This window comes from Salvelinus namaycush, chromosome 18, assembly GCF_016432855.1.
Source record: "Salvelinus namaycush isolate Seneca chromosome 18, SaNama_1.0, whole genome shotgun sequence".
Lineage (NCBI taxonomy): Eukaryota > Metazoa > Chordata > Actinopteri > Salmoniformes > Salmonidae > Salvelinus > Salvelinus namaycush.
The window spans coordinates 28,248,641-28,276,399 of NC_052324.1; the positions used below are offsets into that span (position 1 = coordinate 28,248,641).

General features: G+C 47.6%; 1 protein-coding gene and 1 long non-coding RNA gene across 2 annotated transcripts; one reads left to right on the forward strand and one right to left on the reverse strand.

Annotated features, from left to right (window-relative positions):
- Positions 1-13,077: 13,077 nt before the first annotated feature.
- On the reverse strand, positions 13,078-23,129 carry riok2 (RIO kinase 2 (yeast)). Its single transcript, XM_039013619.1, has 10 exons — positions 22,979-23,129; positions 22,569-22,707; positions 22,228-22,344; positions 20,109-20,284; positions 19,848-19,936; positions 19,468-19,659; positions 19,269-19,361; positions 18,722-19,168; positions 13,547-13,646; positions 13,078-13,448 (listed from the first exon to the last, which is right to left on the reverse strand). The coding sequence occupies exons 1-10, from the start codon at positions 23,042-23,044 to the stop codon at positions 13,287-13,289; spliced, it is 1,581 nt and encodes a 526-aa protein (XP_038869547.1). The 5' UTR covers positions 23,045-23,129; the 3' UTR covers positions 13,078-13,286.
- Positions 23,130-23,386: 257 nt separating this feature from the next.
- LOC120062769 lies at positions 23,387-26,799 on the forward strand. The gene is made up of 3 exons (XR_005478437.1): positions 23,387-23,658; positions 24,377-24,435; positions 26,758-26,799. It is a non-coding gene; the product is annotated as an uncharacterized LOC120062769 (long non-coding RNA).
- Positions 26,800-27,759: the final 960 nt, after the last annotated feature.

The following is a 27,759-nucleotide window of genomic DNA, read 5'->3' on the forward strand; positions in this document are numbered from 1 at the left end:
GGCCTCGTCACCGGGATCACTGGGAGATCGAGACAAACTATATTAGAGACAGACACACACATTGGGGTGGGGGGGTCAGACCTGGGGAAGACCTGACTGGTTCATGTGTTGAGTAAAGAGAGTCCTCTTCTCATTGGCCGCGGTGTGTTCCGTGTTGAGGCGGACCAACAGACTAAGGAGAGGGGAGTCCTGGAGGAAGAGGGGAAAATCATCGATACCAGGGACAGACCATCAGAAATTCCATCACCCACAAAATCCTAATATAACCATAGTCGATGGCTTTATATTCACCGACATGGAGAGTTTAACAGAGCTACACACCAGTTCTAATGAGCTAATACATAAATTAACAAAGTGAATACTCAGTAGTGTACAAACACCGCTATCCAGCATCCTAATACTCCCTCACTGGTTGGCTGAGCAGCTGCTGTTCTTTAGTGAGGAACACCAGCATGTAGAGTAGACACACCAGCATCGTGTGTGAGTCTTTGTGTATGTTCGTGTTAGAGCTGGCCGGAGTTTGCAGGCTGTCACTCAGAATGCTGACCCAGTTGCCTCACAGAGGACTGCCCCCAGGAAGAGGAAGCAGCTCTTAGGACTTCCTCTCTCCACCTGCAGGGGAACAGATTAACATTGGGTCCCGAAACACACTCTACACCAGGGTTAGAGGTCAGGGCTAGGGTCTTACATTGAAGAGTTGTTCCATGAGGTGTATGTCGGGGTGCAGGTGTGTCCAGGGCAGACTGCGGAGGTGTGTGTGGTAAAGGTAGAGGAGGTACTCTGGAGTACGAGGAGAGCTCCACGCTGCCACAGTACTGCATCAGACACAGAGCTCCACACTGCCAATGGAAAAGATGCTCTGGAACGCACACGCACGCACGCACGCACGCACGCACGCACGCACGCACGCACGCACACACACAGAGTATACCAAACATTAAACCACCCCCTCCTCCTTTGCCCTCAGAACAGCCTCAATTAATCAGGGCACGGACTCTACAAGGTGTCGAAAGCGTTCCACAGGGATGCTGGCCCATGTTGACTCCAATGCTTCTCACAGTTGGCTAGATGTCCCAGTCATACCCATTTTGACTTTATGGCACATATTTGACGGTATCAAAAATTATTATTGAGAAATAACTAAAACAAGCATGGTGTGTGTGTGTGTGTGTGTGTGTACTGACGTAATAAAGTTCTCAGTGTGTACTGCAGCCTGGGCGAGGCTCTGAGGGGGAGGAGTCATGGTTTCTGTCTGCAGCTGCTTGATGTCGCTGTGCAGAGACAAGATCTGAGTCTCCACCTCTTCAAACTCACACTGCACACACACACAGGCTGACAGACAAGCCGACAGATAATCAACAGACAGACGGGAAGGAGGGAAGGAGGACAGGAGGCATGTTTACATCGTAGGATGGCCTAATCACCCTTTCTGAGCGGAATTTTCAAGCAGAATCAACCCATAATGAAAATGAGATTTAAAACAGAATTGACTCCTATAGAAGTCCTACCATGGTGGTGATGTGTGCAGCTCTCTGGCAGGGCTGCCCCCCCCCCCCTCTGCACTCCAGAGCCATGGTGACCTGCTCTGGCCTGTTCCGGTAAATCAGAGGAAGACCCTCCAGCAGTTCTGACTCCAGCGCCACCTGCTGGGCCTCCCGAGACACTGCAAACCTGAACACACCAAGCAAACGGTCAAGACAGGACCCTAAACATCACATACAGGAACGATGGTGTGTGTGTGTAACATCATCAACATCATCAATGGAACGATGGTGTGTGTGTGTACCTGGCCTGCTCCTGCAGACAGAGGAGGTCCTGCTGTAGGAGAGTGGAGGCAGCAGCAGGGTCAGTGAGGCAGGCAGAGGAGGTCCTGCTGTAGGAGAGTGGAGGCAGCAGCAGGGTCAGTGAGGCAGGCAGAGGAGGTCCTGCTGTAGGAGAGTGGAGGCAGCAGCAGGGTCAGTGAGGCAGGCAGAGGAGGTCCTGCTGTAGGAGAGTGGAGGCAGCAGCAGGGTCAGTGAGGCAGGCAGAGGAGGTCCTGCTGTAGGAGAGTGGAGGCAGCAGCCGGGTCAGTGAGGCAGGCAGAGGAGGTCCTGCTGTAGGAGAGTGGAGGCAGCAGCAGGGTCAGTGAGGCAGGCAGAGGAGGTCCTGCTGTAGGAGAGTGGAGGCAGCAGCAGGGTCAGTGAGGCAGGCAGAGGAGGTCCTGCTGTAGGAGAGTGGAGGCAGCAGCAGGGTCAGTGAGGCAGGCAGAGGAGGTCCTGCTGTAGGAGAGTGGAGGCAGCAGCAGGGTCAGTGAGGCAGGCAGAGGAGGTCCTGCTGTAGGAGAGTGGAGGACTGTCCTCTCCCTGGCTGGGGGATGTATGTTGGGAGCACCCTCAGGGCCTGGCTGGTGGCGTGGTGGAAGTCAGACACCTCCTGTAGTATCTGTCTCAGATCTCTCAGTAACACAGACTGAGATGAGGCCTGGAAGAACCAACAACCAATACATTACTGAATCTATACCCAGATGCAGCCTAGAGGTTATGGTATGTGTGATGTCCCAGACCCATACTCAGGTCCTGGCTGTCTCAGGTAGAGCTGCAGGAACCTCTGCCAGATGAGGGGGAGGAGCGGCTGATCAGGGGTTGTCGGCCAAAGCCTGACACGCCCACCGGTACACCTGCAGCCGCTGCAGAGGCGGAGCCACTGGGAGCTTCAACCGCTACTGGGTCTTCTGTCTCACAAACACGGACACACGCAGGGAGACAAATGCACACACAACAAACACAGAGTCAAACACCATGCTGCCTTCACACAAACTTTGTGGGAAGCACCATGTGTCTCAGATGAAGGCTTATCTCTCAAAGTTTTATTTTAAGATCTACAGAACAGCATGAGGATGTTGTGCTAGTCAGGTGAGAGGTTGGGGTTGGAGTGTACAGTTGAAGTCGGAAGTTTATATACACCTTAGCCAAATACATTTAAACTCAGTTTTCACAATTCCTGACATTTAATCCTAGTAAAAATGCCCTGTTTTAGGTCAGTTAGGATCACCACTTTATTTGAAGAATGTGAAATGTCAGAATAATAGTAGAGAGAATGATTTATTTCAGCTTTTATTTCCTGCATCACATTCTCAGTGGGTCAGAAGTTCACATACACTCAATTAGTATTTGGTAGCATTGCCTTTAAATTGTTTAACTTGGGTCAAACGTTTCAGATAGCCTTCCACAAGCTTCCCACAATAAGTTGGGTGAATATTGGCCCATTCCTCCTGACAGAGCTGGTGTAACTGAGTCAGGTTTGTAGGCCTCCTTGCTCACACATGCTTTTTCAGTTCTGCCCACAAATTTCTATAGGATTGAGGTCAGAGCTTTGTGATGCCCAATCTAATACCTTGACTTTGGAAGTATGCTTGGGGTCTTTGTCCATTTGGAAGACCCATTTGCGACCAAGCTTTAAATTCTTGACTGATGTCTTGAGATGTTGCTTGAATATATCCACATAATTTTCCTCCCTCATGATGCCATCTATTTGGTGAAGTGCACCAGTCCCTCCTGCAGCAAAGCACCCCCACAACATGATGCTGCCACCCCCGTGCTTCATGGTTGGGATGGTGTTCTTCGGCTTGCAAGCTTCCCCCTTTTTCCTCCAAACATAACAATGGTCATTATGGCCAACAGTTCTATTTTTGTTTCATCAGACCAGAGGGCATTTCTCCAAAAAGTACGATCTTTGTCCCCATGTGCAGTTGCAAACCATAGTCTGGCTTTTTTTATGGCGGTTTTGGAGCAGTGGCTTCTTCCTTGCTGAGCGACCTTTCATGTTATGTCGATATAGGACTTGTTTTACTGTGGATATAGATACTTTTGTACCCGTTTCCTCCAGCATCTTCACAAGGTCCTTTGCTGTTGTTCTGGGATTGATTTGCACTTTTCACACCAAAGTACGTTCATCTCTAGCAGACAGAAAGCGTCTCCTTCCTGAGCGGTATGACAGCTACGTGGTGCCATGGTGTTTATACTTGCATACTATTGTTTGTACAGATGAAAGTGGTACCTTCAGGCCTTTGGAAATTGCTCCCAAGGATGAACCAGACTTGTGGAGGTCTACAACTTTTTTTCGGAGGTCTTGGCTGATTTCTTTTGATTTTCCCATGATGTCAAGCAAAGAGGCATTGAGTTTGAAGGTAGGCCTTGAAATACATCCACAGGTACACCTCCAATTGACTCAAATTATGTCAATTAGCCTATCAGAAGCTTCTAAAGCCATGACATCATTTTCTGGAATTTTCCATGCTGTTTTAAAGGCACAGTCAACTTAGTGTATGTAAACTTCTGACCCACTGGAATTGTGATACAGTGAAATAATCTGTCTGTTTACAATTGTTGGAAAAATTACTACTATCATGCACAAAGTAGATGTCGTAACCGACTTGCCAACACTATAGTTTGTTAACAAGAAATTTGTGGAGTGGTTGAAAAACAAGTTTTAATGACTCCAACCTAAGTGTATGTAAACTTCCGACTTCAACTGTATGTGTGTGTGTACCTTCAGGGCCTGGTCAGGTGAGAGGTTGGGGTCAGACAGTAGTCTGTGCTCCACATAGCGTCTCAGCTGAGAATCCTCCTCAAACATCCCCTCCGTGTTTAACACCAGCCACGCAAACCACACCTACACACACACACGTGCGCACACGCACACACACACACAATGCAGTTATCATTTCACGAACAAAACACGTCTACACACAATCTTCATTTTGTGCTGAATTTGAAGGAAAATGCTGAATGTTCTTGTATTTCACCCAGAATGACCCAGGTACAGCACAGATCAGAGAGGTCAGATAGGAATGAGGTAAGAGTCCTCACCTCCACGCTCATCGATTGGCCCTCGATGAATGAGGGTGTGGCATGTCCAGCAATCCAACCAACCAGGGAGGAGAGCAGACCCCGGTCTCCATGGTAACTTAAGTCAATCTAGCAGAGGGGTGAGACCTAGAGCATCACAGACTGATCTACACTGTGTGTGTGTGTGTGTGTGTGTGTGTGTGTGTGTGTGTGTGTGTGTGTGTGTGTGTGTGTGTGTGTGTGTGTGTGTGTGTGTGTGTGTGTGTGTGTGTGTGTGTGTGTGTGTGAGTGAGTGAGTGAGTGAGTGAGTGAGTGAGTGAGTGAGTGAGTGAGTGAGTGTGTGAGTGAGTGAGTGAGTGAGTGAGTGAGTGAGTGAGTGAGTGAGTGAGTGAGTGAGTGAGTGAGTGAGTGAGTGAGTGAGTGAGTGAGTGAGTGAGTGAGTGAGTGAGTGAGTGAGTGAGTGAGTGAGTGAGTGAGTGAGAGACACTGATCAACATAAGCATAACATCTGAAATATACGGGACTCTCCTGTCTCTCTCTCTCTCTGTGTGTGTTTACCTTGTGCTGCTGGTAAAGTAGTCTCTGTACACACTCCTCCTGGCGCTGTGTGAAGGCAGCATGGCAGAGCTGGTCCATTCGGGAAACAGAACGGTTCTGTCTAAGTACCACAGGTTCTGCTGGGTTAGAACCCCCACCCAGAACTCTAGAACCGGGGTGGGAGAGAGTAAAACATGTTGAAGTTCAAACAGAGCAATGCCACAGGCCTCCAGTTTTGTGAGATTTTAGTTGGATTTTATAGTTTATGATAGGAAAGATTTAAAAAGGTAGTGAAAGTTAACTATAGATGCTGAGAGGACATGAAGGAGGGAGGATGTTGTCAAGTAGATGGAGGAAATAGTGTGCATGATATCTTACCATGTGTTCTTCAGCAGGTAGAAGCTGACAGGGTAGGTAGGAGGGAGGATGTTGTCCAGTAGATGGACAGCAGCTCTCAGATGACGAGACTGAATGAGACTCTTCAGCAGATCCACTCCCTCTGTGCAGAACACCTTCAGACTGAGATGAGAGAGAGAGATTACACACGCTCACACGCGCACGCACGCACACACACACACACACACAAACACACACACACACACAAACACGTACACACACACACACACACGCACATACACACACACACACCAATAGTACAGAGTGAGATTTTACACACACAGTAGTGGGTGGTGATGTGTGTATGAATGGCAGGGTTCTCCAACTGGCGGCCCGCGGGTGGTTTTATTTGGCCCTCCAAGTCTTCTGAGCAAAAAAAAATGAATCTTTAAAAATGTTCATTGTTGGACATTAAAGACTGTAAAAGGACCAGTTATTTACCTTTTGGAAATCTGTTCCTAACTATTCCCACGCATAATAGAGAAACACGTGATTGTGTACAAACGTAATAAAGGTTTAAAATTATCTTGTTTTTGTCAAATATTATATCTGTTTGGAATTCTTGCGGTCCAATTGCAGTCTACAAATGATTTGAAATGATGTTCCGGCCCCCCGACCAGCCGCTCACGGAAAAGGAAACGGCCCACAGCTGAATCTAGTTGATAATCCCTGATGTCTGGTGCGTGTGTGAGCAGATGGTCATACCTTAAAATCATACCTTAAAATCATAACATTTTGATTTTTACATCAACAAATAACCTTCAATTAATTTCCTTTTCATCTATCAAAATTAAAATAAACCAATAAATACATTTACTAAATACAATTGCATTTTTCAAATGACCTTTCTCAAAAATGTTTGTATATTGTCGCATACAATAACCTGTACTCTTAATTTGTTTTTCCTAAAAAAAAAAGTTTTTTAATGACATTTTTTGGCGACCCCACTGCAGTTCCCCCACGACCTCGACTTTGAATACCACGGGACTAGTGTGTGTGCTTTACCTGTTTGATTCCCTCTGAGATGAGTCCATTGTATGGTTTGTCTGAGGTATTTCTGATAGGCTACTGATAGCTGCTGATCTGCTAAAAGCAGAGCAACTTCATTGTGGAGAGAGGAGGGCAGGGCCTGAGTCCCATCCTATAAGACACACACACTCAACATTACACACTGTATACAGTCAACACACTAAAATACACACTCAACACAGTCAAATTCAATGTAGGGTTAGGTGTGTGTGGTACCTGTGCATAGCCCCAGTCCCTCCAGTATAACACAGGCCAGGCGGATCTCCACAGCAGAGAGGGGGTGTTGGAGCAGGCAGCCCCCGATCACACACTTCTTCTGGGCTAGGATGCCAAAGGCACAGGGGCAGCTCCTTAAAGAGGTATAGCGCCACCTTCATACAAAGGTCTCAGACCAGGTTAATCATCATGGAGGTTTACTTAACTGAACCACCTCTGTTACACTTGAAGTCTTCATCTGCCTACTTTCCAAAGCAACCTCAGACGCTGACAGAGGTCACGCACACACTTACCATGCCCACTGTCTCTATGGTCTCTCTGAGTCTGTCCAGCAGGACTGAGATGATGTAAGGATGAGCGGTTGTATGGTGGCCAACAGCTCCCGGCCCACCTTAGAGTAGGTTTCCCTTGTAGACACACTGACATAGGACACCTGGGGGGAGTGAGAGAGAGAAAAGAGAAGGAGGGAGAGAAAGAGAGACAGATGGGGAGGAGAGAAAGAGAGAGAGAGCGAGAAATAAATATAGGGTGACCCACATTAGAAACTGGCAGCCAGTGGCTTTGCTGTGCACTGTATTCATTCCGTGTGAAAATGTAGAAATAAATGTGAGGGTGTGTTACCTGGTAGACGAGGAGAGCTATAGTAGTGATGAAGGTGGGGTCAGAGTGGTGGGTGGGCATGGCCATGTGAGCTAGTGCCGTGAGGAGAGAGATTCCATCAGAACTGTTCACCTCAAACAGCCACTTCTCAAACCTCTCCTGGTGACCTGGCTCCGCAATACATGTTAGTACGTCATTAAGGCATGGCTCCTGTCCTGACACACTGTGTGAAGGTGTGATATTGTGCTCTTATCCTCTGTTTTTTTTTTTAACACATTTGGTGTGAGAAAAGTACTTCATGAATACAATCTATTCCTATCATTATTATACAGTGCATTTGGAAAATATTCAGATTCATTTACTTTTTCCACATTTTGTCACGTTACAGCCTTATTCTAACATTTTGTAAATTACATTTTTTTCCTAATCAATCTACACACAATACCCCATAATGCCAAAGTGAAAACAGGTTTGTAGAAATGTTTGCTAATTTATTAAAAATAAAAACCAGAAATACATTTACATAAGTATTCAGACCCTTTACTCGAAATTGACCTCAGGTGCATCCTGTTTCCATTTTTTTTATTTTACCTTTATTTAACCAGGTAGGCCAGTTGAGAACACCTTTATTTAACCAGGTAGGCCAGTTGAGAACACCTTTATTTAACCAGGTAGGCCAGTTGAGAACACCTTTATTTAACCAGGTAGGCCAGTTGAGAACACCTTTATTTAACCAGGTAGGCCAGTTGAGAACACCTTTATTTAACCAGGTAGGTCAGTTGAGAACACCTTTATTTAACCAGGTAGGCCAGTTGAGAACACCTTTATTTAACCAGGTAGGCCAGTTGAGAACACCTTTATTTAACCAGGTAGGCCAGTTGAGAACACCTTTATTTAACCAGGTAGGCCAGTTGAGAACACCTTTATTTAACCAGGTAGGCCAGTTGAGAACACCTTTATTTAACCAGGTAGGCCAGTTGAGAACAAGTTCTCATTTACAACTGCGACCTGGCCAAGATAAAGCAAAGCAGTGCGACAAAAAAAACAACAGAGTTACACATAAACAAACATACATTTTTCTAACACAATAGAAAAATCTATGTACAGTGTGTGAAAATGTAGAAGAGTAGGGAGATAGGCAATAAATAGGCCATAGAGGCGAAATACTTACCATTTAGCATTAACACTGGAGTGATAGATGTGCAGATGATGTTGTATCAGTAGAGATACTGGGGTGCAAAAGAGCAAGAGGGTAAGTAATAATATGGGGATGAGGTAGTTGGGTGTGCTATTTACAAATTGGCTGTGTACAGGTACAGTGATCGGTAAGCTGCTCTGACAGCTGATGCTTAAAAGTTAGAGAGGGAGATATAAGACTCCAGCTTCAGTGATTTTTGCAATTCGTTCCACTCCTACCCCTGCCCAAACCCTAACCTCTACCACACCCTGCCACCAACACCACCCCCCCTTACCCCAACCCTTCCCCCACCTCACCCCTTCCCCCAACAACCCTAGCTTTCCACCACAGTGGAACTAGATAATGTTCGATAAGTAGTAATGGTTGAGGTGGGTTAGGTAGCTGTGATCATGATGGTTATTATGGCAGTTACCAAATAGTTTCCAAAGCAGCTTCCCCCAGGCAGAGTGACGTAGCAGATGTAACAGGATCCTGGGGAGAGGGCAGACTCATACAGCAACAAGCCCTCTGATTGGCTGACAAAGCCCTTCACAGATGTCCTCTGATTGGCTGACATAGCCCTTCACCGAGTCCTCTCATTGGCTGACAGAGCCCTTCACCGAGTCCTCTGATTGGCTGTCGGACCCCTTCAGCTGTTTCTGCTCCCAGAAGTGATGCAACATGGCCACAATGTTCGCTGAGGACACACACAAACATACAAACAACTTTTTAGTGGCATTTGTGCTCATTTTGTATACACTTATGGGTAACGATAATTTAGAGCGTGAGTAAGTATGTGGAAATAATCCAAGTCTGCATATAGACCTGATGATTGTCACATCAACAGAAATCTAAAAGATTGTTCCGGGCTTTAGAACAAGCCACCAGTCAGGATGACAGAACGTTTCAGAGATGTCCTGTGGCTGTGGTAAAAACACATTGAGGTGTGAAGAGGATAAGAAGTCAGTCTGGGGTTCAGGCAGTGGTGGAAAAAGTACACAATTTGATACCTTAATAGAAAATGACTCAAGTAAAAGTGAAAGTTACCCAGTAAAATACTACTTGAGTAAAAGTCTAAAATATTTGGTTTTAAATATACTTAAGTATCAAAAGCAAATGTAATTGCAAAAATATACTTAAGTATCAAAAGTAAAAGTATAAATCATTTCAAAGTGCTTACAGTGTATTATGCAGTGTATTATTCAAACCAGACAGCACAATTTTTATTACGGATAGGCTGGGGCACACTACATCACACAGACATCATTTAAAAATGATGCATTTGTGTTTAATAAGTCCGCAAGATCAGAGGCAGTAGGGATGCCCAGAGATTTGTCAAAAATATAAATAGTAAAGTAAAGTACAGATACCCCAAAAACTACTTAAGTAAAAATACTTAAAGTACTACCTAAGTACTTTACACAACTGGGTTCAGGGGATAAGAGGTCAGGGTGATTTAGAGTTTCAATAACGACAGAAACCGAGAGCCCAGAACAATACAACAGGAAGTCAGCTAGATTCAGCATCACAATGCTACTCTACAGAACCTCTATCTGACTTAATAAGGGTATGAAGTGTTACTGTTGGAATGGACTGTAGATCTATCTCTCTAAATCAATGCAGAGACAGCCCATCCGAACCTTGTTTAACTTCTGATGACATCTACCGTCCGTCTATAGCCATAGCCGCACAAGTTATACACCTATTCCTTCACGCTCTATGTATGTGTGTCTCTGTAACTGAACATTCCCAGACTGAGTTTGCGCTGAATTAGAAACAGGGGGTACCACCCAACCACTCATCTCTAACCCTGGGCTTCAGGTCAAGAACAAGCTTACCTTTGAGTGCAGACATTTTACTAAAATCCAATAGGTTTTCATTGAATTGTGCTTGTAGGTCAATACAGTGGAAAATCTCCACACAACACTGCTTACATCCAATCAAATCGAAAGTATTTGTATCAGAATCAATGTCATGTTCTTTACTGTGTGATACTGTAAATAGAGGAATCTGACTGTTCTGTCTGGGTTAACAAGCATCTACTAAATCAGCCTTTTCAACTATGCTTTCCCAGACTCACATTATTCCTGTGATAAAAAGCAATTCAATTGAGATTTCCCTGGCCCTATGTCTGCTTGAGTGACTAAATGCTATGATTGCATATATAAAATGTATATAAATTCCTGTATTAAACAGCCTTATGCAACACCGAAAGCATGGTCTGAGTCTGACCATCACACTGACTCAACTACAGGTGACATCAGTTACATGCTCAAGCCCAGACGTCTGAGAATGATGTGTGTGTGTGTCTCTGTGTGTGTCTCTGTGTGTATGCATAGTTACTCACAGTCCTTGAGGCTGGTACCGAAGTCACTTGGGGACAGAAGGTGTGATATGGAGAATCCCAAACTTGGCTCATCCTATTCAACCTCAGTCTTCCGGCACACTCAGTCCAGTTCACACACAGGACCGACTCTCGCTCACACACACACGCACTTAGTCTGGCTAAAACGCACGCACACACACACACTTAGTCCAGCTAAAACACACTCACACATGCTAAAGCTAGTTCAAACCACGCTCCATGGACAGAGCAGTAAGCAGTGGGAAACTCCTCCGAACACAACTCCACTCAAGAATTTTGAAATGAAAGAGGATAAAGACTGCACTTCCCAAGAACAACGCTTTTCTCTCTCCTCCTCCCCTCTCTCTCCCTCTCATGTGAAGCCCTTCCCAGAGGTTCTCCTCTGAAGTGCTCCACCTTTGTCATGAGCCTGCTAGTTAGCCCTCCTTACACGCACGCACGCACACACTGAGGCCTGATGTTGGTATGCAGCCCCCCTCTCCTTGGCAGCTGCCTAATCCCAGTGGTCAGACAGAGAACATAGGGCTCTATAGGGAGTCACTGTATAGCCCGTCTCTACTTCTCACAGCCACACATGGTCTGAGTCACACCCTGAACGTACCGGGGCCGTTGGCAGCAGGGATCCTAATGAACAGAACAGTCCCACATCTCTGACTGGGTCTTTGTGTCCATCAAATGTGCTCTGGCTTCTTATAGTAAAATGTGCCATTAGACCAACCAATATTAATAACCCCCATCTAAATCCATAACCCCCCAGCCCACAGCCAAACACCAACTGACCCGCATCCTCAGAGGAATCGTGTGTATGTGTGTGAGTGGGCAGGCAGGATGGAGCCATGCTTCAGACTCTTGTACATCCAGGGCCTGAGCTCCATTCAGACAGTGTATTCAGATTGCTCAGCAACTACATCAGAGTCTCTTACAGATTCATGAAGTCACTATCACAGAGTGGATTCTCAGTCCCCAAGACCATTTTCAGGTTGTGTGTGTATTTGTGTTGCCTGGCCTTGTAGAGCTCATTGGATCTTGAGAGGGTGGATGTATGTGTCTTCAAGTGTGTATGTTCTGTTCACATGAGTGTGTGTGTCTGGCCCTAAGGTCTATATGGGGTGAATGTGTGAGCATGTCATCATTGAGAAGCCTGTTTCATTGTCAGAGACCCTGGGACTAGAGTAGAGTTTAGCACAAGTAATCAGCCCCCCTCACACACACAACTGCATTCCACAGCCAGAGAGAACTGCTAGAAGACAACCATTGACACACCATTCTGAAGACTTCTGCAGTGAATGACACAAGTACTCTCTTCACAAGGTAAAGCACCTTGAGCACTTGGAAAAGTACTCTCTAGGCAATCCATTACTTTTACCAGCCATTTCTGTCTACAAATCAACATTTGTTTGGATTTAAGCAATATGGCCACCCATTCAACACAGACTGACCAGGTGAATCCAGGTGAAAGCTATGATCCCTTATTGATGTCACTTGTTAAATCCACTTCAAATCAGTGCAGATGAAGGGGAGGAGACAGATTAAAGAAGTATTTTTAAGCTTTGAGACAATTGAGACATGGATTGTGTATGTGTGCCATTCAGAGTGTGAAAATATTTAAGTGCCTTTGAATGGGGTATGGTAATAGGTGCCGGGCGCATGGTTTAAGTGTGTCAAGAACTGCAACGCTGCTGGGTTTTTCATGCTCAACAGTTTCCAGTGTGTATCAAGAACAGTCCGCCACCCAAAGGACATTCAGCCAACTTGACAACTGTGGGAAGTATTGGAGTCAACAATGGCCAGCATCCCTATGGAACGCTTTCATGCCCCAACAAATTGAGGCTGTTCTGAAGGCAAAAAGGGGTGCTACTCATTATTAGTTAGGTGTTCCTAATGTTTTGTACACTGTGTATATTGTGAACACACACCTGGACTCATTGTCATCATATTAAAGTTGTCTTTATTGAAAGTATTCACACTGCAGTAGATACAAAACATGACCCAACGCTGGGGGCTCGTCACTGGGAGAGGGGCTTCCAATGGGTCCCTTTCCTCTCATCGCCAATATGGTTCATGTTCTCATCATGTTCTGTTGTCCTCGTGACCAGGTTCTCACACACACTTGACTCGCACTCCATCACATACGTCCCTCTCAGCCCCAGAAACCATCAGTCTCCAGACTAGATTTGATGTTACTCTGATTCTCTCTCCTCTCTGCAGTGACCAGGTTAGATTCTCCCTTTATCAGTCGTCTCCTCTGAGCTGCTTTCTGCTGCTTACTAAGCTGTCTCCGCACCTTCGCACGAACCACCTCCTACAACAACAATACATACATTAGTGGAAGGATTGCGTGTGAGTGACCGTGTCAGTGTATGCATGTTTAATCATGTAAGAGAGTGTGTGTGTACTGACCGGTGGTATAGTAGAGCAGCTCCCTACACTGCCGGCGGTAGCCTCACTGTCCGTCCTCCTCCTGCTGTGTTCAACCACATGAAGCAGGCTGTCTGAGTCTCTGTGGAGGAGAGATCACTGGACTTTAAAATGATCACCAAGCAAAGGAAACATATGTCAGATGTGGCTCTAGTGGTGTAGAATGACTCATTGACATACAGTTGATGTCGGAAGTTTACATACACCTTAGCCAAATACATTTAAACTCAGTTTTTCACAATTCCTGACATTTAATCCTAGTAAAAATTCCCTGTCTTAGGTCAGTTAGGATCACCACTTTATTTGAAGAATGTGAAATGTCAGAATAATAGTAGAGAATTATTTATTTCAGCTTTTATTTCTTTCATCACATCCCAGTGGGTCAGAAGTTTACATACACTCAATTAGTATTTGGTAGCATTGCCTTTAAATTGTTTTACTTGGGTCAAACGTTTTGGATAGCCTTCCACAAGATTCCCACAATAAGTTGGGTGAATTTTGGCCAATTCCTCCTAATAGAGCTGGTGTAACCGAGTCAGGTTTGTAGGCCTCCTTGCTCGTGCACGCTTTTTCAGGTCTGCCCACATATTTTCTATAGGATTGAGGTCAGGGCTTTGTGATGGCTACTCCAAATACCTTGACTTTGTTGTCCTTAAGCCATTTTGCCACAACTTTGGAAGTATGCTTGGGGTCATTGTCCATTTGGAAGACCCATTTGCGATCAAGCTTTAACTTCCTGACTGATGTCTTGAGATGTTGCTTCAATATATCCACATAATTTTCTTTCCTCATGATGCCATCTATTTTGTGAAGTGCACCAGTCCCTCCTGCAGCAAAGCACCTCCACAACATGATGTTGCCACCCCGTGCTTCACGTTTGGGATGGTGGTGTTCTGCTTGCAAGCCTCCCCCTTTTTCCTTTAAACATAACGATGGTCATTATGGCCAAACAGTTCTATTTTTGTTTCATCAGACCAGAGGAAAAGTACAATCTTTGTCCCCATGTGCAGTTGCAAACCGCAGTCTGGCTTTTTTTATGGCGGTTACAGGTGATGTCGATATAGGACTTGTTTTATTGTGGATATAGATACTTTTGTACCTGTTTCCTCCAGCATCTTCACAAGGTCCTTTGCTCTGGGATTGATTTGCACTTTTCGCACAAAAGTACGTTCATCTCTAGCAGACAGAACGCGTCTCCTTCCTGAGCGGTATGACGGCTGCGTGGTCCCATGGTGTTTATACTTGCGTACTATTGTTTGTACAGATGAACGTGGTACCTTCAGGCATCTCGAAATTGCTAGTTTATAGTTTGTTAACAAGAAATTTGTGGAGTGGTTGAAAAACGAGTGTTAATGACTCCAACCTAAGTGTATATAAACTTCAGACTTCAACTGTACATTAATACTCTACAGGAGATTTAAAGAGACGCGGAGGTGTGTGTGTGTGAAGCGACGCGGAGGTGTGTGTGTGTGTGTGAAGAGACGCGGAGGTGTGTGTGTGTGTGTGAAGAGACGCGGAGGTGTGTGTGTGTGTGTGTGTGTGAAGAGACGCGGAGGTGTGTGTGTGTGTGTGTGTGAAGAGACGCGGAGGTGTGTGTGTGTGTGTGTGTGTGTGAAGAGACGCGGAGGTGTGTGTGTGTGTGTGTGTGTGTGAAGAGACGCGGAGGTGTGTGTGTGTGTGTGTGTGTGTGTGTGAAGAGACGCGGAGGTGTGTGTGTGTGTGTGTGAAGAGACGCGGAGGTGTGTGTGTGTGTGTGTGTAAAGAGACGCGGAGGTGTGTGTGTGTGTGTGTGTAAAGAGACGCGGAGGTGTGTGTGTGTGTGTGTGTAAAGAGACGCGGAGGTGTGTGTGTGTGTGTGTGTAAAGAGACGCGGAGGTGTGTGTGTGTGTGTGTGTGAAGCGACGCGGAGGTGTGTGTGTGTGTGTGTGTGAAGCGACGCGGAGGTGTGTGTGTGTGTGTGTGTGTGAAGCGACGCGGAGGTGTGTGTGTGTGTGTGTGAAGCGACGCGGAGGTGTGTGTGTGTGTGTGTGAAGCGACGCGGAGGTGTGTGTGTGTGTGTGTGAAGCGACGCGGAGGTGTGTGTGTGTGAAGCGATGCGGAGGTGTGTGTGTGTGTGTGAAGCGACGCGGAGGTGTGTGTGTGTGTGTGAAGCGACGCGGAGGTGTGTGTGTGTGAAGCGACGCGGAGGTGTGTGTGTGTGTGTGAAGCGACGCGGAGGTGTGTGTGTGTGTGAAGAGACGCGGAGGTGTGTGTGAAGAGACGCGGAGGTGTGTGTGTGTGTGTGTGAAGAGACGCGGAGGTGTGTGTGTGTGTGTGTGTGAAGAGACGCGGAGGTGTGTGTGTGTGTGAAGAGACGCGGAGGTGTGTGTGAAGAGACGCGGAGGTGTGTGTGAAGAGACGCGGAGGTGTGTGTGAAGAGACGCGGAGGTGTGTGTGTGTGTGTGTGAAGAGACGCGGAGGTGTGTGTGTGTGTGTGAAGAGACGCGGAGGTGTGTGTGTGAAGAGACGCGGAGGTGTGTGTGTGTGTGTGTGTGAAGAGACGCGGAGGTGTGTGTGTGAAGAGACGCGGAGGTGTGTGTGTGAAGAGACGCGGAGGTGTGTGTGTGTGTGTGTGAAGAGACGCGGAGGTGTGTGTGTGTGTGTGTGAAGAGACGCGGAGGTGTGTGTGTGTGTGTGTGTGAAGAGACGCGGAGGTGTGTGTGTGTGTGTGTGTGAAGAGACGCGGAGGTGTGTGTGTGTGTGTGTGTGAAGAGACGCGGAGGTGTGTGTGTGTGTGTGTGAAGAGACGCGGAGGTGTGTGTGTGTGTGTGTGTGAAGAGACGCGGAGGTGTGTGTGTGTGTGTGTGTGTGAAGAGACGCGGAGGTGTGTGTGTGAAGAGACGCGGAGGTGTGTGTGTGAAGAGACGCGGAGGTGTGTGTGTGTGAAGAGACGCGGAGGTGTGTGTGTGAAGAGACGCGGAGGTGTGTGTGTGAAGAGACGCGGAGGTGTGTGTGTGTGTGTGTGTGAAGAGACGCGGAGGTGTGTGTGTGTGTGTGTGTGTGAAGAGACGCGGAGGTGTGTGTGTGTGTGTGTGTGTGAAGAGACGCGGAGGTGTGTGTGTGTGTGTGTGTGTGAAGAGACGCGGAGGTGTGTGTGTGTGTGTGTGTGTGTGTGTGTGAAGAGACGCGGAGGTGTGTGTGTGTGTGTGTGAAGAGACGCGGAGGTGTGTGTGTGTGTGTGTGAAGAGACGCGGAGGTGTGTGTGTGTGTGTGTGAAGAGACGCGGAGGTGTGTGTGTGTGTGTGTGTGAAGAGACGCGGAGGTGTGTGTGTGTGTGTGTGTGAAGAGACGCGGAGGTGTGTGTGTGTGTGTGTGTGAAGAGACGCGGAGGTGTGTGTGTGTGTGTGTGTGAAGAGACGCGGAGGTGTGTGTGTGTGTGTGTGAAGCGACGCGGAGGTGTGTGTGTGTGTGTGTGAAGAGACGCGGAGGTGTGTGTGTGTGTGTGTGAAGAGACGCGGAGGTGTGTGTGTGTGTGTGAAGAGACGCGGAGGTGTGTGTGTGTGTGTGAAGAGACGCGGAGGTGTGTGTGTGTGTGAAGAGACGCGGAGGTGTGTGTGTGTGAAGAGACGCGGAGGTGTGTGTGTGTGTGTGAAGAGACGCGGAGGTGTGTGTGTGTGTGTGTGAAGAGACGCGGAGGTGTGTGTGTGTGTGTGTGTGTGAAGAGACGCGGAGGTGTGTGTGTGTGTGTGTGTGTGAAGCGACGCGGAGGTGTGTGTGTGTGTGTGTGAAGCGACGCGGAGGTGTGTGTGTGTGTGTGTGAAGCGACGCGGAGGTGTGTGTGAAGCGACGCGGAGGTGTGTGTGTGTGTGTGAAGCGACGCGGAGGTGTGTGTGTGTGTGTGAAGCGACGCGGAGGTGTGTGTGTGTGTGTGAAGCGACGCGGAGGTGTGTGTGTGTGTGTGAAGCGACGCGGAGGTGTGTGTGTGTGTGTGAAGCGACGCGGAGGTGTGTGTGTGTGTGTGAAGTGACGCGGAGGTGTGTGTGTGTGTGTGAAGCGACGCGGAGGTGTGTGTGTGTGTGTGAAGCGACGCGGAGGTGTGTGTGTGTGTGTGAAGCGACGCGGAGGTGTGTGTGTGTGTGTGAAGCGACGCGGAGGTGTGTGTGTGTGTGTGAAGCGACGCGGAGGTGTGTGTGTGTGTGAAGCGACGCGGAGGTGTGTGTGTGTGTGTGAAGCGACGCGGAGGTGTGTGTGTGTGTGTGAAGCGACGCGGAGGTGTGTGTGTGTGTGTGTGAAGCGACGCGGACGTGTGTGTGTGTGTGTGTGAAGCGACGCGGACGTGTGTGTGTGTGTGTGTGAAGCGACGCGGACGTGTGTGTGTGTGTGTGTGAAGCGACGCGGACGTGTGTGTGTGTGTGTGAAGCGACGCGGAGGTGTGTGTGAAGAGACGCGGAGGTGTGTGTGAAGAGACGCGGAGGTGTGTGTGAAGAGACGCGGAGGTGTGTGTGAAGAGACGCGGAGGTGTGTGTGAAGAGACGCGGAGGTGTGTGTGAAGAGACGCGGAGGTGTGTGTGTGTGTGTGAAGAGACGCGGAGGTGTGTGTGTGTGTGTGAAGAGACGCGGAGGTGTGCGTGTGTGTGTGTGAAGAGACGCGGAGGTGTGCGTGTGTGTGTGTGAAGAGACGCGGAGGTGTGCGTGTGTGTGTGTGAAGAGACGCGGAGGTGTGCGTGTGAAGAGACGCGGAGGTGTGTGTGTGTGTGTGTGTGTGTGAAGAGACGCGGAGGTGTGTGTGTGTGTGTGTGTGTGAAGAGACGCGGAGGTGTGTGTGTGTGTGTGAAGAGACGCGGAGGTGTGTGTATGTGTGTGAAGAGACGCGGAGGTGTGTGTGTGTGAAGCGACGCGGAGGTGTGTGTGTGTGAAGAGACACGGAGGGGTGTGTGTGTGTGTGTGAAGAGACGCGGAGGGGTGTGTGTGTGTGTGTGAAGAGACGCGGAGGGGTGTGTGTGTGTGTGAAGAGACGCGGAGGTGTGTGTGTGTGAAGAGACGCGGAGGTGTGTGTGTGTGAAGAGACGCGGAGGTGTGTGTGTGTGAAGAGACGCGGAGGTGTGTGATGTGTGTGTGTTTGTGATGTGTGAGTGTGTGTTGTGTGATGTGTGTGTTGTGTGTGAGGTGCGTGTGTACCTGAAAGGTTTGAACTCTCTGTTGGAGGAGGAGAGGTCGACCAGCTCAGGACACACATCCTCTTCCTCCTTTTCTCTCTCTTCATCAAGACCACCCATCACAACAGCCTCTGGATCAGTCTCTCTCTGTTCTCCTCTCCCTGGGTCTCGCTCTCCATCCTCGTCTCCTGTCTCAGTGTGTGTCTCTGTGTCACTGACTTTGAGCCCCTCCAGTTCCAATATAGCATGCCTATACTCTTCCATGTCCATTGTCTTCTCCATATCCTCCTCTCCTTCGTCCTCCTCTCCCTCGTCCTCCTCTCCCTCGTCCTCCTCTCCCTCGTCCTCCTCTCCCTCGTCCTCCTCTCCCTCGTCCTCTGGTCCTTTAGGATCAAGCAATGCTGCGTCTCTCTCAAAGTCTTTGGTGAAGCCGCTGGCTGAGATCTCAACGTCCAGAGAAACGGAACGTCTAGAGGACAAACACAGGGTGAGTCACATTCACACACTACCTACCTCCCCTTATGACAAATGCCCCACTGGTCGAGCTAATAGTAAACATGCTGAATTACCTGATGTCTTTGAAGGTTGGGTACAGTTCACTCTCATAATTGTATCTTTTGGCAAAGAAATCTCGTATACATTTGACATCCCGGTCAAAATACCTGTAGACAAGACAGGAAAGTTTCTCTAACTATGTATTTGAGTGTGTGTGGTGTGCTTTTCTACATGTGCAGTTCTCATCAGTGTCAGGGTATGAGTGTGACTCACCACTCTGCATTGAAGTGTGTGGTAGACACCATCTGAGGGAAGTCGATCATGGTCACGTGATCGTGGTCATCCAGCATCAGGTTAAACTCATTGAAGTCGCCGTGGATCAGGCCATGATTGGCCAGCTTCACTATCAGCTCCATGACATCACTGTACATGGAGGACGGGTCTTCCAGCTCACGCACCTGACAGCTGTCAATCATTCAGACCACAAACAGAACAGCCAATCAGAGGGCTAGAATCGCACACGTGAGATGAAAGCGAGACAGAAAGAGCGAGAGAAATAGACAAAGGTGTGTCAAGAGAAAAAGAGAGAAGTAGGTACGTAAAGAGAAACAGAGATGGATGGGAGAGAACCAGGAAGGGTGTATTTTACTAACAGTGGGTATCCATTGATGAGCTCCATAACCACAGCGTGTCTGTTATAGTCAATGGGCTTAGGGACAGGAAACCCTCGTTCGTACAGGGCCTGAGAGGAGAGACATAAAGCTGTCAGACACACAATGTCACCAGCATAGATATAAAGCAGTTGAATAACTTATCATCTTTGGTCACCAGGATTTCACCGTACACCCTTCACAGTAGGGTTGAGTCTTCTTTTCAGAAGAAGCAAGCCGCTGAACAGTGTCGGTACAAAGTACCTTCATGTAGGCGTACTCCTTCATGGCTGAGAGGCGTGAGAGGTAAAGCCAGGACATGTTCTTCCTGTGTTTGTGGTAGTCTCTCTTGTTCTTCAGGTTCCTGAAGGAGGTCCTCCCCAGCCTGTGGAGCTTCAGCGCGTACTGCTCCCCCTCTGGACTGGCCACAATGTATATATCTACAGGATGAACACCACACAATATACAAACCACTTACCTCTAGAGAAGACACCCGATTCAACTCAGACTCAAATCCAACAACATTACCTTGCAGCCCGAGTTATGTTTCACTATATTGGATCACTCCAATATATTGGTCACTCCGCAGCGGAGGGATACATCTGAGGTGAGGATTTACAGATTTACTCCCGTATACACCCCTCTCACAGCTGGGGTCCGCCCCTATATATAGACCTCATGGCTGCCACGTTCTCTTTGATTTTCTCGGCAGACGTCCGTATGGTTTGAGGTACAAACTTTCTGAAGTTCACTTGGTAAGTCACTGGTAAGTATAATATCTTGCGTAGAAGTATACTCACTGGCTGTTTGCAGCCTGGAGCAGCTGGCCACATGGCCAGCCCCTACACTTGAGTGCTTCACTCGCTGCGAGCGGTTGATCTGGATCTTCCACACGGGGGGTGTTGTACTTGTGTTTCGTTAGCATCACACTACAACTCCGTGTCTGGGACACCTTGGCAACTGCCCGAGACCAGGGAACTCTGTGGCATCCGAGACCGCCTCAGCGGTCAAGCCCACAGACTGAACGGCACCAATGGTCCATGTTAGGACTGCAGGAGGGTGTAATGAACACCATGCAGAGTGCAAGGTGACCAGCTACAACCGCTGCATACCAGTTGCCCTGGCGGTTGTTCTGCTCTTGGTGTACTGGTATTGAGGTTGTGCCCGAGTCATGCGGGGTGCAGTATGACCTCCAATACCTGCAGTCTCACTTGGATGAGGGCTTGGCAGCCTCTACACTGAGAGGGTATTTGGCCGCTATATCTGCCTGCCATGTGGGGTGAATGGACAGGCCAGTGGGGCACCATCCCTTGGTCTCCAGGTTTATGAAGGGGGTTCGTCGCCTGCGTCCAGCTAGGACCCACTCAATGACGAGCTGGATGTGGTCTTGGCAGCTTTGGCAAAGCCGCCTTTCGAACCGTTGGAGTCTGCCTCTCTATGAAGGTGGCTTTCGTGGTAGCAATTACCTCTATGAAGAGGATGGGTGAGCTCTATGAAGAGGGGGGGTGAGCTCCATGCTCTTTCGGTAAGTTCTGAGTGCTACCGGATGGACCCCGGGGGGAGGAGTATATCTCGCCGCCACAACCCTTCATTCCTCCTGAAGGTTCTGTCAGACCGGTATGTGAACATCCCTTTATTCTGTCTACTTACGACCCCCCCGGCAGTGGCGGGAAAGTCTGTGCCCTGTGCGGGCACTGGCTGCATTTGTGGAGCGGACACGGTCTCTGAGAACAACAGACCAGCTCTTTGTCTGCTATGGTGAGTGTCCTGGGGGCTGGGCTATCAAAGCAGAGGCTCTCTCACTGGATCGTGGACACGATAAAGACAGCATACCGCCTGGCTGGCAGGCCAGTGCTGGGATCTCTGGTGGCACATTCAATACGAGGTGTTGGTGCGTCCTGGGCTCTACTGAGAGGAGTGCCCCTCGCTGATATCTGTGCTGCGGCCAGCTGGGCTTCCCCTTGCACCGTTGTTAGGTACTATCGGGTAAATGTGGCATCTCCCAATGCAGTTGGTTCAGCGTCCTTGGCGTCGCCTCCCCTTCTGGGGACTGTGCCGGGACCCCCCTTCCACATTGACGGCCCCTGCGTCTCGGTCCCGCACTGGGAGACTTCACCGCTGGCTGGCCAGGTCCCTCTAGCACCGACTAAATCTGGTACGCGTATACCAATATTTTGTGAGTGATCCAATATAGTGAAACATAACGAAGGATACGTATGTAACCACAGATCCATATAGCTCACATAACCGTGGTTACATATGTAACCTTCGTTGTGTGTTTGTGTGTGAGGTATATTACCTGTGTGTGTGTGTGTGTGTTAGAGAGACAGAGTGGATGGTTAGTACTTACCCAAGTGTGTGTGTGTTTTTGGTCAGTTCTTACCTGACTCTTTCCCAACTCCCATCTGGTTCCCAACAGAGAGGAGTATTTCTCTAGAGCAGAACGTCTTCAAAGCCAGGTAGTCATAGCCCCCATAGTTCAGACGGTAGCCATGTACCACTGGAAACACACACACACACACACACACACACACACACACACACACACACACACACACACACACACACACACACACACACAATTCATGTGGGGCCTGTAGATTCCTCCATAATGCATATACTGTGGTGACAGACTCAGGTTTTGAGGAATGGAAATATGTGGCAAACTGATTTCGGGGTGAACTACCCCTACCTGTTTAAACGAAGCAGTATAAGTGTTCTTACTCTTAGTACGCTCGTAGGCCACTATTTTGTGCTTGACGAGCTCTCTAAGGATCTTGTTGCAGCCTCCGTGACGCAGGCTGGCGATGGAGGATATGAGGCTGACTGGAACTACCTCATGGTTTTTCATCCCCATCTCAACCTGCAGGTAGCAACAGTCAGTTACAAACCAATATGACCAACAACACTTTAAGTAACGATTGATGGCCAGAGAACTGCTTGAGTGGGGCACGATGTACCATATACAGTACACACTATTACTGGCCACCACGGCCCGAGGGCGTTATTAAAATATAAAAACGCTAACAGGACATCTACTTACCGCTGTACCATATACAGTACACACTATTACTGGCCACCACGGCCCGAGGGCGTTATTAAAATATAAAAACGCTAACAGGACATCTACTTACCGCTGTGAGGACACGGAAGTCATCTCTGGACAGATACCTCAAAACTACAACATTTAATTTGCCCATATTACCACTGTAATTTGTTCTAACCACTTGAATATTGTGTTAATTTGCTGAGATACTACGCATTCTATTGTAAACGCATGTGCAACCCGGAAGTAAAGTATAGAAGACGTTACGTTCGTCTAATAATACGTCACGTCCTACTAGTGGTTAAAGTTTTTATTTTATATATTGTACACAAACGACATAAAAACAAAGCAAAAACAAAGAACAGCTTTCAATATAATATCATATTCATATATTGCGATTCATGTTCGAATAAATGCAGTTACTCACCTGTAAATAAGTTGTGAGAATGTGTTGTATTGTTTCTATATCTCAGACAGGACAATCTGTTGGCGCTATAGACGTCATCCTGAATGGGTCTAAAATCGACTGTCGTCTATGTTCAGATATTTTATTTGCATATCTATTCATTGATATCTGTAGTACATTAGGAGACACGCACGTTTGCAACACGGTTGTTGATTGTTGACAGAGACAGCCGTCAAGAGAGTCTATAGAGACTGCCAAGAGAGAAGCTTGCTAACAACAGGTTGATTTACAATACAGTTACCGCCGGTATTTATAAATGTACAGTAGAGTACCCTATGAAGTCTATCAGGCATTCAACAAAGGTAAACAGGATTAGTAGAATAGCCATGTGGTTCTCAATCTCAGTACTGTTAGTATCACATAATTAAATGAAGAATCTCTATAACCACAGGATTTTACAGAGTAATACATGTATTTACTATAACGGTCGCTAGTTAACCAGGCCTGTTGGCGTTCATTCTCAAAGTTTGTCTACAACCCAAACGTCCTAGAATTTTTAACAGGTAAACACTGTGTCTTTATGCCACAGTATTCGAGTATTCGTTGCTATCTACCGCCATCTAGTGCTCAAAGTTAGTAAGTGTCGCTAATCATCACGGGCACAAATCAAGTCTGTCTGTGGCACAAAGCACCACTGTTGGCTTTTTCAGTCTCTGCATAAATATGCATAAATATCAATATATCGTGGTCCTGGAAACCCAGGGTGTGCACTGCAGGCTTTGAATCTCACAGCAGTCTAGCTAGCATAGGCTATATGAGTGAAGTTAGGGCAGTGGTGCTCAGTATACTTTTGATCGGCCCTAACCTCAGACTTAAAATATCATTTTTCTATTGAATACATACAGTGAAACACTCCATGTTGAATTCAGAACACTGGGCTGTGAAAGAGTTTTCACTGGGCATTTACACACATTCCATTCTAAAATCACTTATTTGTGTGTGTGTGTGTGTGTGTGTGTGTGTGTGTGTGTGTGTGTGTGTGTGTGTGTGTGTGTGTGTGTGTGTGAGGGTGTTAAACAGAGATTTACAGGCGGTGTTCTGTTGCCATGGCCGCGTGATTCTGAGCATTCCATGGGCAGGTAGGATCTAAACAGAGGCAGTCGTGTTTGTGTATGTGTATGTTTGTGAGTGAGTGTGAGAGAGAGAGAGAGAGAGAGAGAGAGAGAGAGAGAGAGAGAGAGAGAGAGAGAAAGTGTGAGAGAGGTAGAATCTAAACAGAGCTTGTGTGTGTGTTTACCTTACTGCCCTACAGGCACATTTCTGTTCTCAGTTCTATACACACACACACACACACACACACACACACACACACACACACACACACACACACACACACACACTGAGCACTCATCCCCAGGCTGTGTTGACTTAGTGGAATTCCTCTGCTGGTTTATTTAACATTCTGTGGTTCAGCAAGTGGCTGTCCAAAAGAAGCCAGGCATGCACTGACTGTGTGTCTCTGTGTGTGTGTGTGTGTGTGTGTGTGTGTGTGTGTGTGTGTGTGTGTGTGTGTGTGTGTGTGAGAGAGTTTATGTGTGTTAACATCCCAGCCGTGAGAACTTTTAATTCCAGTTTGAGTCAGGCCATGCCTTTAGGTAGCCTACAGTACTTAGTTTGCCTTGTTTATGTAACATCTACCTGATGTGGTGTTGACTAAGTGTGTGTGTGTGTCTGTGAGAGTGTGCACTACTTTGCATCATACATGCTTGTCTGTGTTTATGAGTGCTCAGCACATGTCTCTGCCTTAGAGTGTCGCTGACGTGTGCTGGCTGTGTGATGTATGTGATGGTAAGCAACTTCTGTGTGTGTGTGTTTGTGTGTGTGTGTGCGTTTGTGTGTGATAGATAGCTTCCACAGGTAGTTTATAGAGCTTAAAAAACGGAATGGACTGATATTCTCCTCCAGCTGCAGTACCTTATTTGTATCCTAGATGGCGCTGCGACACACTGTACAACACTACCAGGGGACTTGAGTCTTTGTTTTGGCTCATTGTCATCTCTCAGATGCTATTTAGCATTTAGACAATGTGGGCTGGTTTTCATCAATCTGGTGTTCAGAGAGGGGAGCCATAGACATGAAGGGCTGCTTGATTAGAGGGATAGCTCTAATTCATCTAACAGAGAGACATCCTGGAGCATCAGGAGGCCAACATTATAGAATAGGCTACTCATAGAAATATATAGTTGATAAAAAACAAGGTCCCTTCAGCACTATAAACTACATATCTGTCTGTAACATTCTGAACGCTTCACCATATGAAACACCCCTCGGTAGATTCTCATTTAGGAACCATGTCCGAGGCTATTTGTCTAAACAAGGAATTATTAGGAAGTCCCTCCCTCCTTCCTTCCCTCTGGACCCAGGCCAAGGCAGGCACATGACAGCACTCTGAGAGTTGAACTTCTAGATCTCATATTCTGATTTTGATTGGATAATCCTGTCATACTGTAATTTAATTCAACATGTTCAGGAGGAATCTCCACCATCTTGATGTTCACTACAAATCTCCCCAAATCTATATTTTATTCGGTTGATTATGCGTGTGTGTGGTTGGTTGGTGTGGTGTGAGTAGATAATCAGGTTTGTGTGTGTGTTTTGGTCCTCAGGGTCTTATGGTCTGATAAAGCTAACTGAATGACAGATCGCTGGTCCTGTTATTAGTATTAGCCTATACACTGACTATACCAAACATTAGGAACACCTTCCTAATATTGAATCGGTGGCCATATTGCTTCTATCCTCCAAACAAATATTGATTTGTAGACAGAAATGGCTGGTAAAAGTAATGGATTGCCTAGAGAGTACTTTTCCAAGTGCTCAAGGTGCTTTACCTTGTGAAGAGAGTACTTGTGTCATTCACTGCAGAAGTCTTCAGAATGGTGTGTCAATGGTTGTCTTCTAGCAGTTCTCTCTGGCTGTGGAATGCAGTCGTGTGTGTGTGTGTGTGTGTGTGTGTGTGTGTGTGTGTGTGTGTGTGTGTGTGTGTGTGTGTGTGTGTGTGTGTGTGTGTGCGCTTGTTTGTGTGTTAGGGGGGCTGGTAACTTGTGTTAATCCTTCTTTAACCTGTCTCCTCTTCATATACACTTATTGAAGTGGATTTAACAAGTGACATCAATAAGGGATCATAGCGTTCACCTGGATTCACCTGTTCAGTCTATGTCATGAAAAGAGCAGGTGTTCTTAATGTTTTGTACACTGTGTATTATGAAGGCCTACTAGTTCAGAGTCTGATGTGCTGTGTCTGACCAACTCTCTCGCTATCTCTCTCAGATCAATCTTCTTGACCCTAACCAGTCAAGCTTCCAGACGGGTCACTCAACTGAGACTGCTCTTCTTTGTGTCACAGGGGGCTCACCGTACTGCCAAAGCTGACTCTCTCTCCTCTGTTCTCATCCTCCTAGATCTATCTACTGCCTTCAACACCATGAACCATCAGATCCTCCTCTCCACCCTCTCAGGGCTGGGCGTTTCAGGCTCTGCACACTCTTGGATTGCACCCTACCTGGCAGGCCACTCCTACCAGGTGACGTGGAGAGGATCTCTGTCTGCACCACGTACCCTCACTACTGGTGTTCCCCAGGGCTCGGTTCTAGACCCTCTTCTCTTCTCTCTATACACCAAGTCACTCGGCTCTGTCATATCCTCACATGGTCTCTACTATCATTAATATGTGGATGAAACTCAACTACTTTCCTCCTTCCTCCCTTCTGACACCCAGGTGGCGACACACATCTCTGTGTGCCTGTCAGATATCTCAGCTTGGATGTCGGCCCACCACCTCAACCTCGACAAGACGGCGCTGCTCTTCCACCTGGGGAAGGCCTGCCCGCTCAAAGACCTCTCCATCACAGTTGACAAATCCACGGTGTCCCCCTCCCAATGTGTAAAGAACCTTGGTGTGAGCCGCGTGACCCTGGACAACACCTTATCGTTCTCTGCCAACATCAAAGCAGTGACTTGTTTCCGCAGGTTAATGCTCTACAACATCCATAGAGTACGACCCTACCTCACACAGGAGCCTGCGCAGGTCCTAATCCAGGAACTTGTCCTCTCCTGTCTGGACTACTGCAACTCGCTGTTGGCTGTGCTCCCCACGTGTGCCATCAAACCCCTGCAAATTGTCCAGAACGCTGCAACCCGCCTGGTTTTCAACCTTCACAAATTCTCCCATGTCACCCCACTCCTCCGCACATGCCACAAACTCACATCCACTACTAGACCATGGTACTTGCCTATGGAGCAGCAAGAAGAACTGCCCCCCCCCCCCCCCCCCCCCACGTTTCCTTGAATATGTTCTGGACCTGGGAACTCTGAAAAGATCCCTGGTGGGGTAAGTGTCTGGTGGGGTAAGTGTGTGTGTCAGTGCTGTGTGTAAGTTGACTATGCAAACAGTTTGGAATTTC

Excerpts from the sequence above, each read along its gene's own strand:
- riok2 (XM_039013619.1), bottom strand. The coding sequence starts at position 23,044 with ATGGGCAAATTAAATGTTGTAGTTTTGAGGTATCTGTCCAGAGATGAC. Across the intron at positions 19,937-20,108 it reads AGGAGTACGCCTACATGAAG|GCCCTGTACGAACGAGGGTT; the intron begins GTACTTTGTACC and ends CTCTCCTCTCAG. Across the intron at positions 13,647-18,721 it reads AGAGAGTTCAAACCTTTCAG|AGACTCAGACAGCCTGCTTC; the intron begins GTACACACGCAC and ends TCTCCTCCACAG.